This window comes from Festucalex cinctus, chromosome 1 (assembly GCF_051991245.1).
Source record: "Festucalex cinctus isolate MCC-2025b chromosome 1, RoL_Fcin_1.0, whole genome shotgun sequence".
NCBI lineage: Eukaryota > Metazoa > Chordata > Actinopteri > Syngnathiformes > Syngnathidae > Festucalex > Festucalex cinctus.
Window position 1 is genome coordinate 64,774,123 of NC_135411.1, and position 19,557 is coordinate 64,793,679.

At 41.3% G+C, this 19,557-nt stretch overlaps 2 protein-coding genes across 4 annotated transcripts in view; one reads left to right on the forward strand and one right to left on the reverse strand.

Annotated features, from left to right (window-relative positions):
• dhrs7b (dehydrogenase/reductase (SDR family) member 7B) lies at positions 1–7,349 on the forward strand. 2 transcript variants are annotated; one of them, XM_077502768.1, is made up of 7 exons: positions 1–100; positions 1,177–1,336; positions 1,422–1,540; positions 1,639–1,849; positions 3,919–4,011; positions 4,083–4,235; positions 4,347–7,349. In XM_077502768.1, the coding sequence occupies exons 2-7, from the start codon at positions 1,180–1,182 to the stop codon at positions 4,550–4,552; spliced, it is 939 nt and encodes a 312-aa protein (XP_077358894.1). In that variant the 5' UTR covers positions 1–100; positions 1,177–1,179; the 3' UTR covers positions 4,553–7,349. The 2 variants fall into 2 exon arrangements, with proteins under 2 accessions (XP_077358894.1, XP_077358888.1); XM_077502762.1 differs by lacking the exon at positions 1–100 and adding an exon at positions 111–400.
• cramp1 (cramped chromatin regulator 1) overlaps positions 5,593–19,557 on the reverse strand; it is a 23,255-nt gene continuing 9,290 nt past the window's right edge. For both annotated transcript variants that reach the window (XM_077502749.1, XM_077502740.1), the window contains exons 9-20: positions 19,114–19,195; positions 18,030–18,953; positions 17,784–17,961; positions 16,256–16,422; positions 16,099–16,170; positions 15,955–16,036; positions 13,653–13,766; positions 13,115–13,257; positions 11,981–12,167; positions 11,724–11,891; positions 10,268–10,413; positions 5,593–7,287 (exon numbers count right to left, since the gene is read on the reverse strand). In XM_077502749.1, coding sequence (XP_077358875.1) covers positions 7,174–7,287; positions 10,268–10,413; positions 11,724–11,891; positions 11,981–12,167; positions 13,115–13,257; positions 13,653–13,766; positions 15,955–16,036; positions 16,099–16,170; positions 16,256–16,422; positions 17,784–17,961; positions 18,030–18,953; positions 19,114–19,195 — 2,377 coding nt within the window. In that variant the 3' untranslated portion in view covers positions 5,593–7,173. The remainder of the gene's footprint in view (positions 7,288–10,267; positions 10,414–11,723; positions 11,892–11,980; positions 12,168–13,114; positions 13,258–13,652; positions 13,767–15,954; positions 16,037–16,098; positions 16,171–16,255; positions 16,423–17,783; positions 17,962–18,029; positions 18,954–19,113; positions 19,196–19,557) is intronic.

Sequence of the window (19,557 nt, forward strand, 5' to 3'; positions counted from 1 at the left end):
ATATGTAATCCAGCAGTACATTAAACGAAGAAGACTGTCACTGTTGCGTGTGAGAACGAGATAACAGTCGAGACTCAAGTAAAGCATTGTGCAAATCAAGGTGAGAACTGCATTGTTATTAAAGTCATTTCTGTTGCACTGGTGGTGGTGGATCACGTTAGCATTAACCGGACGATACTACATGTGCGGCATTTTTGTGTGTGTGTGTGTGTGTGTGTGCAATTTCATGTCCGGGTTGACGTTGCCTGTCATCGCGATACTGTAGTACGTCGCTTTACGATGACATTTTCTTATTTACGAACGGCGCTCCACGCAAGAAGGCACACCCATGTTCCGCCTTCTATGGGGTGGAAAAAGTACTTCTGCAGTGACAAGTCACGTCCGTGACTTTAGGAGGATTGTAGGTCAAAGCACTAACAAATTAAGTTAAGTGGCTAGAAATCTGTGTTAAAGTATTATTTTGACTTCTGCCATCTACTGGAAGACAATGTAATTGTTTTCCCCTTCTTTGTACGTCGCTACATGGATAGACACGAACAGCATGATCACACAATTCCGGTGATGTAAGGATAGTATTCCTGACTGTCACAATAACAGATATTAACGTTATGATTATTTAAAAGCAGTGAAATTGCATACATTCCGGCCAACGCCTTAATATAAAGTAAATGGGGTCTTTCTTTCTTTCTTTCTTTGTAGAATCTGAATCAGTTTCAAATTTCCATAACTTTCCTAATCTTTATGCGTTATTCAAAATAGCAATATAATAGAAAGCCTGCGAAACACAGAAACGGACAACATATAATTATTATTCACAATTAATTATCTAATTAACTGCTGACACTACGTGAAATAACAGGTAACTTAGTATAACAAAATTCATCATAATTTGAAACTACAATAAGTATTAAATTTAAAATGTCAACAGAAAACAATCTGAAAACCTTTATGTTGAAGTATAATTTACAAATGTAAAATAAGATAAATGTAGTATAAAAAATATAAATACAAAAAAAATCATCAAATAAGGCAAAAATAATTACTGTACTGTTATTGCTGTACATAATTTTTATAATGGTGCCATGTATAAAAAAGATAAATGAAACTTAGTTTTTTTTTCGGACGCATACTGTACCTACACTATGATATTGCTGTGTTGTCATGTGTGTGCTGGAGGTGATGGAGCGTGTCACCGGAGGAGGAGCACTACCAGCACTGCTCCTAGCAAGCGCGGGGGTTTTACTTCTCTATCGCCTACTTGGCCGCCTCCGAGCCGGAGCCGCTCTCCAGGATGCAGTGGTGGTCATCACGGGCGCCAGCTCCGGATTGGGCAAAGGTCAGTTCTGTTTCCTTCTCAGTTCTTTGAAATTTCAGCTGACACGCCCACACCCCTGACTGATGTTGAGTTTGCTCGATTGCAGAATGCGCACGCGTATTCCATGGCGCAGGGGCTCGATTGGTACTGTGTGGTCGGGATGCAGGTCGGCTGCAGCAGGTGGTTGAGGAGCTGAACGCGAGCGCAAGGGACGGAAAGCAGCAGGTATACGCTCGTCATATTCTCCTGGATAAAGACAAAAATGATTATCTGGTGTGGTGACGTCTTTATGGAATAACCGCACTTGTGTGTTCAACGCGCAGACGTACATTCCCAGCACCGTCACCTTCGACCTGAGCGACACGCATTCGATGGACAGAGTGGCAGAGGACATCCTGAAGTGTTACGGGCGAGTGGACGTCCTCATCAATAATGCCGGAATCAGTTACCGTGGCAACATACTGGACACTCACTTGTCGGTTCAGAGGGATGTCATGGAAACGAATTACTTCGGGCCAGTTGCTCTTACGCAAGGTCAGTGAAAAGCAGGGTTATTAAAGTTTTGGAATTGTCATTTTAGTTAGTTTTTATTGTTTGATTTTTTAATTTAGTTGGTTTTAATTAGTTTCAGGGTGGTTCTGCTTTTATTAGTTTTAGTTATTTAATAAATGCTTAGTTTTAGTTTAGTTTTAGTTAGTTTCAGTATTAGTTGTAGTTAAAAAAAAAAAGTGTATTACTTGTGCGCAGTATTTAAAGGGACTCTTTACTCAATGAACAATTTTCAGCAGTGAAAAGTTCATATTTTGTTCAGAATTATTATTTTTTCTAATTTAGTTCATTTTAAATAGTTTTCAGGATGGTTCTGTTTTTATTAGTTTTAGTTATTTAGTAAATGCTTAGTTTTAGTTTAGTTTGAGTTAGTTTCACTTTTAGTTAAAAAAAAAAAAGTGTTTTACTTGTGCGCAATATTTAAAGGGACTCTTGACTCATTGAACAATTTTCAGCAGTGAAAAGTTCATATTTTGTCCAGAATTAATAGATAACTTCATTATTTTTCATGTACAATTAACTAATTCACTCGCAGATATTTTCACTGAAGCAACCCCCTTCGCTCCCGGTTATTTTACTCGATTATGACTGATTTTGCAAGGCCTACAGAATATTGTGTTCTATTGCTATAAAAACATGGACCCTACCAAAAGAAAGATAAGAGTCCCTTCTTTCATCGGGGAAAAATAGTATATTTCTATCTGTTTCGGTTTTGCAGCAATTAGCATTAGAATATAGCTAAGTTTAATCATTATTCACAAATCTGTTTAGAATTGTGGGGAAACAACTTGTTTTCAACATGGCCCTGGTTGATCTCTTATACTCTGCTGCCACCTGCTAGCCGTTTTTGTAATTACTACCATTTTTTTCACCCACTCACTGCATTTGAGAGGCTGCATCAAAGCCTTCGGTATGCTCTAGCATAAAAAAAACAAAAACAAAAACGTATAAATATGTCTTTGGGACACTTAAAACATTTAAAATAGAACATATACATTTTTGGGAGCAAATACCTTTAAAAGTTAATACCTTTAAAAAAATAAATAAAAAAAAAATCCTCTTGCTGTCGACTGATGATGGTATCACCTGTGTTGAGTACTAATTATGGCTCACCTGTTACCTGGTTTGGTCAGCGAACTGAGCCATGATTGGTCGTTACCTACTTCCTCAGCACAGGTGATGTCCTCATCAGTCGACAGCAAGTAGAAAAAAATACTTTTTAAAAGTATTAATTGTACATGAAAAATAATGAACAAATAATAGACAAAATATTAACTTTTTACTGCTGAAAATGTCTCAATGAGTCAAGTATCCCTTTAAAAACTCCATGGGACCGATGTCATCTGAAGGTGCCTTTCTATCAGCTGCTGGTAGATGACATCACTTCTGTGTGACACATTTTCAAACGTCCTTATTCTGGTTAATATCCAAATAAATCTACTTAAAATTCACACTTAAAATCATCCCCATAGGCCAGGGCTGGGCAAACTCGGTCCTCAAGGGCCGGAATCCTGCAGGTTTTGGATGTTTCCCGTCTCTACAGCTGATATATGATCAGCTCATCAGCAAGCACTAGTACATAAGCCTGATCGTGTTGATTGGAATCAGCTTGTGTTGTAAGAGCATTAAATTAATTACCAAAGACTAAAACGAATGACATTTTAGCTATAATTATAGTTGTAGTTAGTTTTGTAAACATAAAATGTAGTTTTTCGTTTTTTAAAAAACATTTTTGTTTTTATTTTATTTTGTTAACAAAATTGTTTTTTGAATTTTAGTTTGTTTTTTGTTAGTTTTAGTTAACTAAAATAACCTTGGTGAGGAGCATGAAGTTAGCTCGGTGGGCTCGTGACTAGCATGTATGCTATTGGTCCATTCAGCTGCAACTTTTCACATATTGAACAGCTGGACAAGTGCATTCAGAAGTTTACAGAAGTTAAACAAATTAAGTTTAAATTCATCCTGAAGATTCTCTGAGTAGTTTAAACTGGAAGAAGACAGAACTTTTTTTTTTTTGTCCCCCCTTTGGTAATTCTTCCTTTTCCTCTCATCAGCTCTCCTGCCCGCCATGGTTCGCCAGCGCAGTGGCCATATTGTTGTGATAAGCAGTGTTCAAGGCAAGATCGCTATTCCGTACAGATCAGCCTGTAAGTTTTATTAGAAAAATATTTTTCCTGTATTGAAATGAAATGAAACAAGATTGTGCTATGTATTTTAGATGCGGCGTCCAAACACGCCACCCAGGCCTACTTTGATTGTTTACGGGCAGAGGTAGAGCGTTTCGGGATTCCGGTGACCGTCATTAGCCCGGGATACATCAGGACAAATCTGTCCGTCAATGCCGTCACGGGAGACGGCTCCAAGTATGGCGGTAAGGCTGTTATTTGTCCCCGAGCCAAATTTCAAATTAAAAGCAGAAAAAAAAGCAATTGCATGCTAGTCTAAGGCAAAATTCTCCTAGTTTCTTATCTCGTCTTTTCAGTTGTGGACGTGACCACAGCGACAGGTCGGGATCCCAGGCATGTGGCTCAGGCAGTTCTGAAAGCCGTGCGTCACAAGAGCAAAGATGTTGTTTTGGCAGGACCTTTACCCACGCTGGCCATCTATCTCCGCACACTGTGGCCCGCCCTCTTCTTCAAACTCATGTCCTCTCGTGCTCGCAAGGAGCACAAACCCAAAAATACTTGAGCCCACAAAAGACGAAAATGGACACGAGTTGTTAATTGTGAAATGAAGTTCTTGTTTTGTGTAGCTTTTTGTAACTATCTCCTCATTTACATTTTCAAAAATCTTTTTAAAAAAAAAAAAGCCTGCTGAAAATGATCTTGCGCATGTCACATTGTTTCTGAACTCTACAGGTACTTGAAACAACTTTCTCAAGTATTACTACAAATTTTTGTGGGTTCATTTTCAGTAATTGGGGTCCCGAAAAGTTCAAAAACATGGCAGTAGTCGTATGTGTGTACTTAATGATTCATGGTGAATCTGTACCAAAATGCAACAAACATTTGTCACCACTGATATAAAATTGTCTAATGTATAGATAGACCAATGGTTTTTTTTCAAGGCCAATACCGACACTGATTATTAGCTGTTGCGAAGGAGGCCGATGACCGATATTTGGAGCCGATATTAATTTTCAGTAAAAGAGGAACAAATATTGGCGTGAAAAATTTAAATGTACAAATTCCAGTTCTTAACTTGAACTTATTGAACTACTTTTCAGATTTGCAAAATGATTTTTTTTTCTTTAATTAGACAATAGACATACAGTATTTGTTTTGAAATCCTAGCAAAAAAAGCTTCAGGGAGTTCCCAGGATAATCAGCATCTTTAAAAACTTAAAACTCTATTTTCTCCAGTAAATAAAGTTTTCCCAAATTCCGAAATGCTGAAATGTTAAATTGTTACTTATGATTTCAAACAATCATAAAAAGTGAAGAACATCAGTAAGTTTAGAGATCCCAAGTAAATTTGTATATTTTAGTGATATATCGACACATTCTTAAAATAATCGCTTCAGTCATTTTTTCAGATTTTCAGGAAACACAAAAAAATTGAACAATTTGCATCATGGGGAGATTATTTAGGCAAAAATAATTTTTGCAAAAAAATTGACTTGGGCAATTATTTTAAGAGGGTGACGATAGTTGATTGCTGCAATATTCAAAACATCTTTAATATAAAATCTAGCTCAACTCTTCATCAAAAGAATTGACATACAAATAAAAAAGAAAAACCTTCTTTTTTTTAATAGCGAACTTTGTACACAGAATAAAAACACATTTAACCAATGGAAATTTTCAACAGGTTGTTCCATTTTTAGTCTTAAGTTAAAGAGAACCACATTTTTAGAAATGTTAATAAATATTCCAAATAATTTACATTATGTTACAAAAGCGCAGTTAATACTGGAACTGTTGTACAAAGAAGTCCTTCAAAGAATGAAACATAATAAAAAACATACCAGATTTAAAGTTTCAAACCTGTTGGTTCTTTTTTAAAGTAAAAAAAAAAATAAAAATCTCAAATTTGAATTTGAAAAAATAGCATGATGTCATCTTATAGTCCTATTTCCCCGCGATTCCGCTAGCAAACTCAAACTACAAATTGACACTAGGATGATGCTGGTTGGACAAACCACTGGATGCGATGACAGTGAACTTTTGAGATGGATTTGCAGGAAATGATTGAGCACCGAAATGGAGAACCTCATAACGTCACCATATGAAGAGCAGCCTGTGGTTAAAACTGGTAGCTATTAGTAGTGACTTTGGCACAAGCGTTCACTTCAGTCAACATTTCAACACAACGTTACGTAACTAAAGGTAAATAAGTTGATTACACTCACTTTTGTCATGTTAAATGGAGTGTTATGTTTCAATTTAAAAGAACGTATGGAGTAAAATGAGTTAAGCATTAGAATGTTCTTTCAATCAGTCGACGCAGCCTGAAATATTTTCTCAACACAGACACACGGATTTCAATTCTCTTCAGCACCAAATTGAAATAAAGTCACCGTGTTGATCTTAAACTTTCTGCCAACCAAAGCTGCCATTTTGCAAACTGCCTGAATAACTGAAAGCATGCTGCAAATGTTCCGTAAATTGATCCAACGGAAGTGATGGAAGTCAGTGTGAAATACAAAGCAACTTCAACAAAGAGCGTGATGGAGATTCTTGTGTTGAGGTTGTTTTTTTTTTTTTTTTTTTTTTTTATCAACCACCTTTTGTCAGGATGTATTTACACTACACTAACTTTCAAAATGAACGGAAAAACAGGCGAACCTAATTTGACCTACTGTCAAATCCTGTGAATAACACGCACCATTGTATAAAACGTATAGAAACAAAACTGGGCACGTACATTCAAAAGATTAGATTAGGTAACCGGTAAGAGTGCATTTTTGATTCATCCTATAATTTCACCCAAAATCCAAACATCTTTTAACTTTGTATGCCGTGTAACTGCACATTTAGGTGGATTTGCACATTTTAGGGGCTAACATAACACGGTGAAGACGAACATAAAAAAAAAAAAAGCACTAAAAGAAAGGATCAGTGACATATTTTTGTTCAGATATGGCAAGATAATTTTCCTGTACATGAGGTTGTGTTTTGTAAATGCAAAAGTCTTTAAAGGGCGTTTCATCTCATTGCAAAAAAGTTCAGTGAAGCCAACGTTGTCTGAACAATCTGGCTGTCACAAGCTAATTATTGCACTCTCGTCTTTGCTCCTTGGCAGCAGGTCAAATGTGCTCGTGTTCTGTCCAGATGGCGTCATGGGAGGCGCCTCGCCTCGCCTCCCTCTCAGGGTGGCGGAATGCAAGGCTCGGCCACGGCGAGCTCCTGAGCCAGGTCGTTGAAGCGAGCGATATAGTCCACGCTGCTCTCGCTCATCATGCAAGCAAGCTGAGAGTCCACCTGCAAGCGCAACTGAATATTTTATATGCTAATAAACGTTCCATGGTTAGCCTTTCAGTCCACTTATTGTCCACTTATTGTGCAGCAACACAGACAGACAATAAATAAGTACACAGTCGTAGATTCTTTATCCTCTGAAAAGAACGACTAATATTAATATCCCTGAAAAGTTGCGACATCTCAATGAACAATTTGACCGTGTGAAAGTGTGCTTGAGTGGACCGGGCAGCATCTTGACTAATAGCAGCCTCCCATTGGTGTATGAAATTATCACAATATTGTGGGTGAGGTTGTCTATATTTAAAAAAAAAAAAAAGAAAAAAAAAAGGACAGTCGCGTGATCATCGTGACGTATCGCGTGCGTAAAATACACATTGAATGACAACAAAGAGACTCACGAGGAATTATCGCGTCCCACACGGTGGACAACAAAGGTGAAATTACGCCTTACATCAAAGAAGCACTTCTTCAAAAGCAGTACAGCCACAGAGGATTCGCCAAACATTTGTGTCCAGCCCAAAGTGACGATGAAACCGGCCAACAAGGAGGCCTCATTTCGCCGGCCGGCTCATAGCGAGTCGGAGTTGGGGGCCGTCTGCAAGTTGCGTGTTACAGAGGCTCAACAGACAAGTCACCTTTGGCATTGTTCACTCTGGAAATGTTAAGTTGTGGACGGTCCCAAACCTGGACGGTAAACATCTGGGTGACTTTTACTCTTCCAGGCCATGCTACATGTTGTGTGCTAAGCACGCTTTAGCCCACATTAGGAGAGGCCACCCCACACGGGCTGACATGATCCCTGACGTGTTGAGGATTTTATCCTGAATAGAATTGGTGCAGTGTTGGGATCAAAGACGCCTTTTTCTTGCCTATTATGTCAGCAATCTCCCATTCAAGTGAACGACAGCAACTGTCGTTTACGCACGGGATACGTCATCACGATCACGTGCCCAGGATAATGGCATCCACCACGGTATGTTCTTATTTTGATACTTAATCGCTTTAAAAGAAAATTCAGGGAATAAGATGCCAGAGATATTTGCACTATTATTCATTGTACACAATGCCTAATCCATTACTGGAAAATGAGTTATAAGTCTTTAATGGCGCTAAATGAGGATGACGCAATATCCTAAGTGAAGAGCATGTTCAGGCGCCAATTTTTACAACTATTAGCACATTCTTAGTGGATTTATCCCACAGTAGTCAGATTTCCATCTAATTGTTTTGATTGTTTTTTAAAGGCGGGTTTTGGGAAAATGTGCAAAACGGGCATGCGACTTATGCCGGTTTCCATCTGTTCTTCTTTTGCGAATATTGAGAGGGAACTCCGCCGTATATGCCATAGAGATGTGATCCACCAGTAATTTAAAAGAAGAAGAAACAGAGTAGCAACTCCACCGTGCGATGTCGTATGAGTTTGTTTTTGTAATTTTGACAAACTGTAGTGTTTCTTTGCTGTTTTCCATCTAAAATTGCATTAATATTCGCTTGTTTAATTAAAGGCCCAGTCTGCCGGTTTCACTCAGGAAAATGCACTTTTTAAATACAGGATTTAATTTTATTTACAAACTACTTCTCAATTTACAGATGTGGGCTTCTCTTAATGTCTGGTGGTGATTTCGGCCTAAACCCCCACTCCCCCAGCCTGTATTTTGTCATTTTGTGTTTATTTTGGAAACAGCGGGACATTTCTTGGATCCTCGGGGTCGCAAACGGGGCCAGGCAAATGTGTCAGCTGCGTGACGTCACTGCCGCGGCAATTTGAAAGCATGCACGTTTTTTTTTTTCTCCACTCACTCACTCACTCACTCACTCACTCACTCACTCACTCACTCACTCACTCACTCACAGAAGCTTACATGTGTGAATGAGTGAGTGAAAAATAAATAAATCCGTGCGTGCTTTCAAATTGCTGCGGGAGTGACGTCACGCAACCGACACGCACCCCCCCGCTCTGCGATTGGCTGGAGGGTTGTAAACACTCTTTCCACAGAAACATCCCGCTGTTTACAAAACAAACACAAAATGGCAAAATACAGGCAGGGGGGTGGGGGTTTAGGACAAAATCACCACCAGAAATTAAGAGAAGCCCACATCTGTAAATTGAGAAGTCGTTTGTTTGTTTAAATCCTGTATTTAAAAAGTGCATTTTCCTGAGTGAAACCGGCAGACTGGGCATTTAATTTAAGATTTATTTTACCTTACTTTAATCAGCCAACACTGCTTTGTGACTACAAACGTACGTGTGATGTAATATCCGGTCAAAACGTGCAAAGTTACTGCCAACTTGGGGTGTGAATTGCCTCGTACCTGACGATTCGATTTGTATCAGGATTCATAGGTCACGATTCGATTCAATACCGATTAATCCCGATGTGAATTTACAAGTCGATTGTTTCGATTTTTTTACTCAAATTTAGAAAATACAAATCAGTAAATTGTACACTGCAAGATTTGTATGAAAATGTATTATTTAACTGAAACTTCAGCCTTATAACTGTGAGCCACTGTATTTAACAAACAGGTTTTAATTTGTTTCATGTTTGAACAGCATTAAAATAAAATATTAAGGAGTAATGTTCCATTAATATAAAAAAATTTCCATGCTTAATGTATGCTTAACTCTAACTATAAATAAGATGTTTTGGTGAATATTTTTCCATCAAAAATGGATGTTTAAAAATCAATTCGGCCACGTATTGAATCAATTCGATAATTGCGTGCTGTAATATCGCAATATATTGCCGAATAGATTTTTTTTTTTTAACACCCCTACTGCCAACCGTAAATTTTTTTATTTTTTGCAAATTTTGGACCCTTTTTCGAATTTATAGTGTTTCCATTCAGTTTTATTTTCACATTTCTTGAAAGTTCAAATAAAAATGGGTGGCTGGAAACGTGACTAGTGTTAATCTAACACTGGGGATTTTTCTGTGTACAAGTGACTTGTTGTGTCTAGCTGAAGTGCAAAACATACCTCGGCCACATCAGGAAGCCCGCGTGACTGAAAGGAATCATGGGAGTTGCAGTCAAGAAGGCTGGGACCCAGCAAAGCGGTGCCACTGGAGGGGCCGGAGGGCGTGAGGGTGCTCCGCCTGCCCTTATCAGTAGACACCATGCTGGCTGCAATGACATCACATTAAGCCACAACATTACAAGACAAGATTATCAAACAATGTTCTTAGTAGCAAACAAAATGGTGGCTTTCTTTACACAGTGGTTCTCAAATGTTGTCATCCTGGGACCAGACATTTTCCCATTGTCCTTATGGACCCCTTCATGGCCTACGTCACGATGACGTCACGGTGTTTACTGGATGCAAAAACGACTTGCCGCTGCAGGCAATGGAAGTACAGCTCGAAGTAAACAACGCTGGTTGTTTGTAGAAAATGCTGTCTTGTGTTTTTTGTTGCCAGAACCGTGGACAAACTAAAACTTGAAATTCTATCGCATCCCAGCCTCTGCCAGTCAGAGTAATCGCAGACGGCTGTGGTTAAACGCGATTAGGCGAAAGGACTAGACTGTCTGAGACTATCATCAACAATGCTGGTGTTTGCGGCGCACACTTCATATCAGGTAAGATTTAACCATCAGCTTCAGCCTGCACAATCATATGGGCTAGAATTAGTTGTGATTGAATTACTTAAATTAGTCATTATTTGTGGGATTCTTTTTACATGCACGGACTTACAAAAAGTCTGTTTTTACATGCTACATGCGCGAATGCTAACCGCTAGCAAACCAAACGTTAGCTGTATGTTTCAGTTTTGTCGAGGCGAAAGCCCCCACAATGGTTCCGATAACCTCTTGTCAAATTTTTGTAGGAGAGGTCCATGCCTTGTATATCCTCGTCTTCTGTCCCTGCCGTTGACCTGGCAGCACTTGCGACCGCACGACACAAAAGTCCTTGCTCAAGTTCTTATATTCTAAATTTTGAACATGTCCATTCAAGGCGTAGTTAGTTGTCGACATGTAATGATTTATAGGCCTTCAGTTTATCTTTAGTATAAACGCTGTTTTTCTATAAGGTAGATTTAAATGTCCGGCCATTGTACGGTGGTTAGTCCCGTTAAATCATTGTTACAGTGCGTGAGTGCGTAGGGGTCAGTAAATATCGTCCCATCAGTCAGAGTTAACTTTTTAAAGTAACATTCACGGTCGTGGGGAGTCGGTTTTGATTTAGACTTAGACTTGACTTTATTTACTCATATATTATGAACTTTCTGTGATAATATGCTGACCGGTGTTAGAACCACACGCAACTGAGGTGTTTTTGCCTCCAGCTAAGCCCCGCCCTTTAAATTGCATCACATTGTTTACAAACTTTGAAGGGATCTATAGCCACTTTTTCAGACAACAACAAAGAAAAGGTTTTGTTCACAAATAGACTTTGGTAAAGTCATCAAATCAAGAAACACTGAAGCCAGACTCACAGAGAAGGCATCCCAAAGTGGAGTCAGATGAGTCACTGGGATACCACTGCGGGTCGTGGCTGGGTGAAGCAATCCAGCCGCGGGACGGGCTGACGGAGGGGGACGAGGCCAGCAGTTTGGAGCCGTCGCCGCCGCTCAGTTTGGCTGGAGAGAGCGCCGCCTCCTCGCCTGCATCACGACAGCATTCAAATGACTTACGCAAGTCTTCCATTATTGCCGGGCTCTTTATTCAAGGCTACTTCTCCGTGCTGGCGCACCATAGTGGGCAGAATTGATGGCGAGTTCGATGATAGAGTCGCTGATGTGTGTTTGATTCTCTCCTGGGGTCATCGCTTCCTCAGGGGGGCCCGGCAGAGAGATGTCCAGTAATGAAGCTACGCTGGGCGGAGAAAGGAGCGAGTCTCCACCCCCTGTCACACCGGGAGATGGCGGAGGCAGACCATTCTGTGGAAGCAGTAAACATCTTTTGTTTTTGCAATGAGCCTACATGTACATCCTCAATTAAATTACTTCAGCAATGAAATTTGTATTAATTTATTTCTAACTCTTCATTTCGTAGCAGCATGTTCTCCCCGTGCCCGCGTGGGTCTCCTCTGGGTACTCCGGTCTCCTCCCACATTCCAAAGACATGCATGGCAGGTTAATTGGGCGCTCCGAATTGTCCCTCGGTGTGCTTGTGAGTGTGAATGGTTGTTCGTCTCTGTGTGCCCTGCGATTGGCTGGCAACCAGTCCAGGGTGTCCCCCGCCTATTGCCCAGAGCCAGCTGAGATAGGCGCCAGCACACAACCCCCCATGACCCTTGTGAGGAATAAGTGGTCAAGAAAATGGATGGATGGATTTCGTAGCATTTATCTTGGCTGCACCGTTTTCAGTGAATGTTAAATATTTTTTTGCCCAATCATATTTCTGCCTTTCAGCAAGCCAATTTATCAGTTGTGCTCACTGATGGAACAACTATGAAGCATGTGACTCTTTCCTTATCCAATCAGATGACAAACTTGTCTCACTGGGCCAGAGGGCTGGCTCTATATGACATCGGCAATTTCCTGTCTTCTGATTGGTTGGTCAGCGCAAAACTTGTTACAGCCAATTTTGACGAGCAGATTATGTGCTTAGCACAGTTTCACGTTGTTATGATGTATTTTGCGTGTCATACATTAGCAAAATCTTTCATCATGACAAATTAGGATCTCTCCCCACAGCATCATTCAAAACCAAACAAGTTTATCTTTGTAAAGAGGTAGGATTTTCAATATCTTTTCTCATGTATTTAATTACTTTGCAACATAACTGTCTAATTTCTTCATTGTAAAAATAAACAAGAAATAAACAAATAAATAAATAATAAATAAATAAAACAAGACTAATGTGCGTTTTTTTCCCCCCTGACCTCTGAGACATTGTGCTGGAGGAGCTGAGATTCTGGTACAGCATCAACAATCGGTGCAGGGGTGACCAGCGCAGGAGACTCCGGCTCCCGACAAGGACTTCCTGGAATGATGCCTGCAGTCTTAGCTGCAAGGTCAATTGCACCTGGAAAAAAAAAATACACCGAATTAGTCAGCAAATCTCAGGAGGAAATGACTATTTGGATAAAACACATGGACTTGAGAGGAAATTATTAATATATTGTAGGGCTCAGAAATAGGACCTTTTTCTGATTTAAACCGATTTTCCCCCTTAGTTTAAATATATAGAACACTAGATTTTCCCCCTTTTTCACAGAATTCACTTGCATCATTTTAAAAAGCAATAATAGAAATACTGTTCATATTTTTACTGCATAGATAATGTGAAAATAATTCTTCTTTCAATGTGCTAGTATTACATCGTAACAGTAACAAACAGTATGTCATGTTTATGCAAACCTGACAAACAGCACTTAACATGAAAATACTATCACATAATGAAAACAAAATAATACATACTGGAGAGCTGGCTGGCGACGTCAGAGCTGGAAGCAGCTGAGGAAGAAGCTTTGGACGGTTGAGGGAGGGAGGCAGGGGCAAGCCGGGTTTGAATTGGCCGGAAAGATCCAGTTCCTGAGGTGAAAAACAGGAAGTGAGATAGATGGACGATAACTGGACAATTGTGACCCAGTCTGTATGTGTTTAATAATTTGACAGTGGGACTAGCTATCATTTACACCAGGGGTGTCAAACTCATATTAGCTCAGGGGCTGCATGGAGGAAAATATATTACCAAGTGGTCCGGATCGGTAAAATAATGGTATATACACACAGATTTTCGCTATTTGTGGGCTACTCCTAAATTACGGAGCTCAACTGTAATCATGCTGTTCCAAAAAAATAACATCCATCCATCCATTTACGAATGCTTATCCGAGGTTGGGTCGCGGGGGCAGCAGCTTTAGGAGGGAAACCCAGACTTCCCTCTCCCCAGCCACTTCAACCAGCTCCCCCGGCGGGATCCCAAGGCGTTCCTAGGCCAGCCGAGAGATATAGTCTCTCCAGCGTGTCCTGGGTCGTCCCCGGGGCCTCCCGCTGGTGGGACATGCCCGGAACACCTCCCCAGGGAGGCGTCCAGGAGGCATCCGAACCAGATGCCCGAGCCACCTCAGCTGGCTCCTCTCAACGCGGAGGAGCAGCAGCTCAACTCTGAGTTCCTCCCGGATGACCGAGCTTCTCACCCTATCTCCAAGGAAGAGCCCGGACACCCTGTGGAGGAAACTCATTTCGGCTGCTTGTATCCGGGATCTCGTTCTTTCGGTCACGACCCACAGTCCTGAGTCGACGTCAGCAGCACCCCATCCCCACTATACACAGTGTTAATGGTGCACTGCTTTCCTCTCCTGAGACGCCGGATGGTGGACCAGAATTTCCTAGAAGCCGTCTGGAAGTCGTTTTCAATGGCCTCAACGAACTCCTCCCATGTCCGAGTTTTGGCCTCAGCAACCGCCGAAGCCGCGTTCCGCTTGGCCAGCCGGTACCTGTCAGCTGCCTCCGGAGTCCCACAGGCCAAAAAGGCCCGATAGGACTTCTTCTTCAACTTGACGGCATCCCTTACCGCTGGTGTCCAACAGCGGGTTCGAGGATTGCCGCCGCGACAGGCACCGACCACCTTACGGCCACAGCTCCGATCGGCCGCCTCAACAATGGAGGCGCGGAACATGGCCCATTCGGACTCAATGTCCCCTGCCTCCCCCGGGACAAGGGAGAAGCTCTGCCGGAGGTGGGTGTTGAAACTCTTTCTGACAGGGGATTCCACCAGACGTTCCCAGCAGACCCTCACAATAAGTTTGGGTCTGCCAGGTCGGACCGGCATCTTCCCCTACCAACGGAGCCAATACACCACCAAAAAATAACATGAATGCAAATGTAAAGCGGCAACACTTTACCTGTATGTGTTCTGGACGTGTTAAATCTACCTGTTTTGCATATATATTGTTCCCAGAATGCATTGTGTGGCGCAGTTAACGCATTCACTCGCCACCATTTTCACTGAAGCAACCCCCTTCACTCCCGGCTGTTTTCCTGGATTTTGACTTATTTTAACAAGGCCCACAGAATATTGTATTCTATTGTTATAAAAACATGGAACCTACCAAAAGAAAGATTCATCAGGGAAAAGTACATTTCTATTTGTTTCCATTTTGCAGCAATTAGCATTAGAATATAGCTAAGTTTCATCATTATTTACATTCCTGGTGAAAACACTGACAAGCTTGATCTCTTATACTCTGCTGCCACTTGCTGGCCGATTTTGTAATAACTACCATTGCTTCAACAGTTCAGAGGCTGTATAAAAGCCTTCTACATGCTCTATCATAAATAAATAAATAAATAAATAAATAAATAAATAAAAAAAGAAGACTTAATATTTAAAATGAGTTAATGTTATAAGGATGTTAATCCTTGTCATATCTATTGTGTTACCAGTAATTAATTTGTGTCGTATTTAACATGTTTATGTCGGTCTATGATTTTAAGAAAAATAAATAAACAAATAAACAAACCGTAACTTTAAGTTGTGTGTAAAATAATGACATCCAGGACGATCCCCGTTACAAGTTGCATTGTTCATCTGAGGACTGCTTGTGAAATTATAAATGTATATGTTTTGATTGTGGCCAGCTGATTAATTGGTCGACATTACAAATAATTTTTTACTTTACAAAATCATCTCGCGGGCCGGGTTAAACCCCTTTGCGAGCCTGATCCGGCCCGAGGGCCATATGTTTGACACCCCTGATTTACACCCTCTTAGTACCTGTGGCAGCGGAGTTGGAGAGGATGGACAAGGAGCAGACGTGCTGCGAAGTGTCCCCTGCCGTTCGCGGTAGAAGAGTTCGCTACGGACGAGGCACAAGCAACTTAGCTGATAGCTTGAAATCGGGAACACAACGAAACTCACCTGGACCACGAGCGGTTTCCGGAGTTTGTTTCGAGGTTTTCTTGGTCGCGAGAAGAAAAGATCCGACTGCATCTATGAATATGAGCGATTTGTGATCAACGTGACTGCATAAGAATGTGGGCTTGAAACTTGGTGGCGCAAAATGCACGCGTCTTACGCTGATGGAGTCGAGCTGCTGTTTCAGGGCCAGCTCGGCCTCCTTGTTGGGGGAGAACATTCTGCTGTGGCGGGAACTGTTTGGGGGCAGTGTGGTGGGGACTGCAAACACGTTGCCTTCAGAGTCGCTGGCTGTTGCTACTGATGAGCGGGGAAAGTTGCGAGCACCTGAGGAGGGTAACACATAACGATTAGGGGCGTGTCCCAAAAAAAAAAAAAAAAAAAAAAATCGCAATTCTCAATTACTATGATTCCGAATAAAATGTCCCAAAATCGATTTTATGTATATTATTCTATACTGTTTTGCCCTTGTTTGTGTGCACCTTTATTGGGAGCGCTGTGCACGATTTGGCCACTTAGGGGCAGCGCATTCTGTTACACCAAGTTGTAGCCACATAAGAGAATAGAAGAAAAAAAAGTCACAATATCAAGTTAAAAGTTCTTTTTTTTTGCATGTGTCTCTGTATACATTCGTGAAGCATTTTTGTATGAATAGCCGTTCTTTTGAGTGATAAATGTGCCACGAGTAGCGTGCGAATTAGCGTTAGCAAGTCAATGGTGTTTGTGATTGTGCGTTATCCTTTGTAATTTTCTTTGTTTTCTGGTTTTATATTTACAGTTAACCTCATCTGAAATGTAATAAATGGCTTGATACTGTAACAATAGTATTGTTCGTTTAAGTTTATGTTGCTTGGGGAACTGACTAGCGTGAGCGAGACCGAGCATGTCCTCTGAGCCAGGAATAAAGACACTTTCCTTACAATTCAGAACGTGCTGTTAATGTTTTATGTTATATTTTTTTGTCTTTCTGTAAAGCACTTTGTGACTGCTAAGGCTGTTTGAAAGCGCTATATAAATAAAGATGACTTGCCTTGACTTAATGAATGTAAAAAAAATAAAATAAGTAAATAAAAAAACTAATGTCTCCATTTGTCATTCTGTCATGCAAACCAGACTGGAGTAGATCATGACGATTCAATCAAATCATTTTGAATCCAAAATCGTTTTGAATCGAATCAAAATCTAATTGAAACGTGAGACAAAGTTACCCACCCCTAATGGGAATTATTATTTTTATTATTTAAAATTTCCTTATGATAAATGTTTTTAAAGTTTGTTGTATGTTTTAACATTGTCAATGTATATTCCTTTAGTAAATTTTGTAACCTACTTTTTTCTCTTCTTCCTCTGAATGTTGTTAACTACTGTGTTTGTTGATATTATTTGCTGTCTTTCCTTGTGTAAAGCACGTTGAGTTGCCTTGGGTATGAAATATGTTATACAAATAAACTTGCCTTGCCTAATGGCGATGACTCCATTTCATGCTGTCATGTGATATTTCACACTTTTATTTTAACTTTACTTTTAATATATTCAATTCCACACAATCTATAAAGTAGCCATTGGCTGTATTTGGAATCATTCACCAACATGGTTGCCTTGGTTCAATAAAAGTCGAGAATCACTAATATAGTAGATGAGGAGAGATTCTGAATACAATCCGCTGAATCTATCTGGTCTGCTGATACCTGATCCTCCAACATTTGGCAGGTGTAACTTAGCCCCTCGGACAGAGACCGGCTGCCGGCCAAAACTCGGACTACGGACCCCTGCAATGGAACCTTTTGCTGGAGGCGTGAAGGCCTGGTTTTGATCCTCCTGAGGAGTCTTGAGGGGTGACGTGGCTGTGGAACAAAGCTCTGGAGCCTGGAGGAGAATAAGACAGCAAGAATCAAGTATCGACACCACTGTGTACAGACTCAACACACGCCTACCAAAGGTTTGGGGTTGACCTCTGTAGTGACCAGTCTTAGCAGACAACGTAGTACTCGTTGCTTCCCGTATGGTCTGTGCTGCGATGGCGCTCGACCTTTTTCGTGAGGACGCGAGATGGCCTGCCACTCGTACTCAAGCTGCAGCTTGCCGGGCTTCCCGAACATTAAGTACAACTCTGCCAGCGTGACGTTCTCTGCGTCGCGGATGTTCCAGCCTTCTCCTCTGATCTGCTCAACAGTTCGCTCCTTGGCTGCGGGTGGCGAGCTCTGTGGCGCTCCCTCCTCCACAGCGAGCTTGGCTGGAGCAGTTTGGATGGTGTCTGAGGAGGAGGTGCTCACGCTCTGCTCCTCCTTGCACTGTTCTAGTGAGTTCTCTGCACCGCCACATGAAGAATCCGTCGTTTTGGTCCCTGCTAGAGCTGCTCTGGACTCTGCACTAGCGGTGCAGATTTTTACCCCCTCGATAAGTCCTCCCTCAGTTGTATCCTCTCGAGGAATGACGGTCTGCTGAGGAAGCGCAGATAGCGATGCCGGCCTCTTCTCCTCTACCTTGGCAGAAGCATCGGGTGAAGTATCACAGCTGGGGGGCTCCGTTTGACAAGTGTCACTCTGTGGGGTCACCGACACAGCCGAAGCCGCGTTCCCTCGTCCAGACTTGGTGCTCGCTCGTGGAGGTGGCGCTGTGTGAATACCCAAGATCTGGGCGGCAGGCAGCTCTTTGGCGTTAGGCCGGGCCTTGCCGCTTTCTTGCCAGTGGACAGTGCAAGAGGCCTTGGAGTGGACCACGCGAGCCACGCCGGGCAGCGTGGTCAGGGAGCTGGTCTCGGCCGGGAAAAGAAAGAGTTCCTCGGGCGGGGCTTTGTTTGGAGAAGTGGCACTGGACTGAGTCCCCTCGAAAGCGTCCCTTTCCATCAGACTTTTGATCTAAAAAGAGCAGAGTCAAGGAAATGTCTCGCATACAACAACATTGCTGTTTCCATTTAATAATAGACTGATTAGACCGTGAGATAGCAGATTCCTCAAACAAAAGTGGTGCAGAAAATCCAAATGTGTTAATAACCAAACAAAAAGTAGTGACGGATACAATTCTCTGGTCGTGATAGGCCCACTTCTGTTTCAGGTACTCAATCAGGCTGGAAACTTTTCTGTGAAGCTCCACCACCATCCTGGTGCAAATAAAAACACAGTTATCAATTTATAACCAGAGCTTTGGCTCCTAAATATCAACAGTATTTGTTAAACGTCTACATTTTAGATTCCCTTATTGAACACTATTGTATATACTGTTTTTTGTTTTGTTGTTTTGGGTGAATTTGACACGTTGTGAAGTGCTTTGAGCACCATATGATGTCGAACGCGCTACACAGGTTCAGTCCATTTACCAGCCTATAAATATGATTCCAGTTTTCTTGAATGTTATGGTGTCTTTTCCAGAAATGTATTTCTTCAACGTTGCTCACTTGTTAAAAAAAAAGCTCCATTATTGCTTATTAAGCTGAAATTCCAATAGTGTAGGGATTTGTGTTTG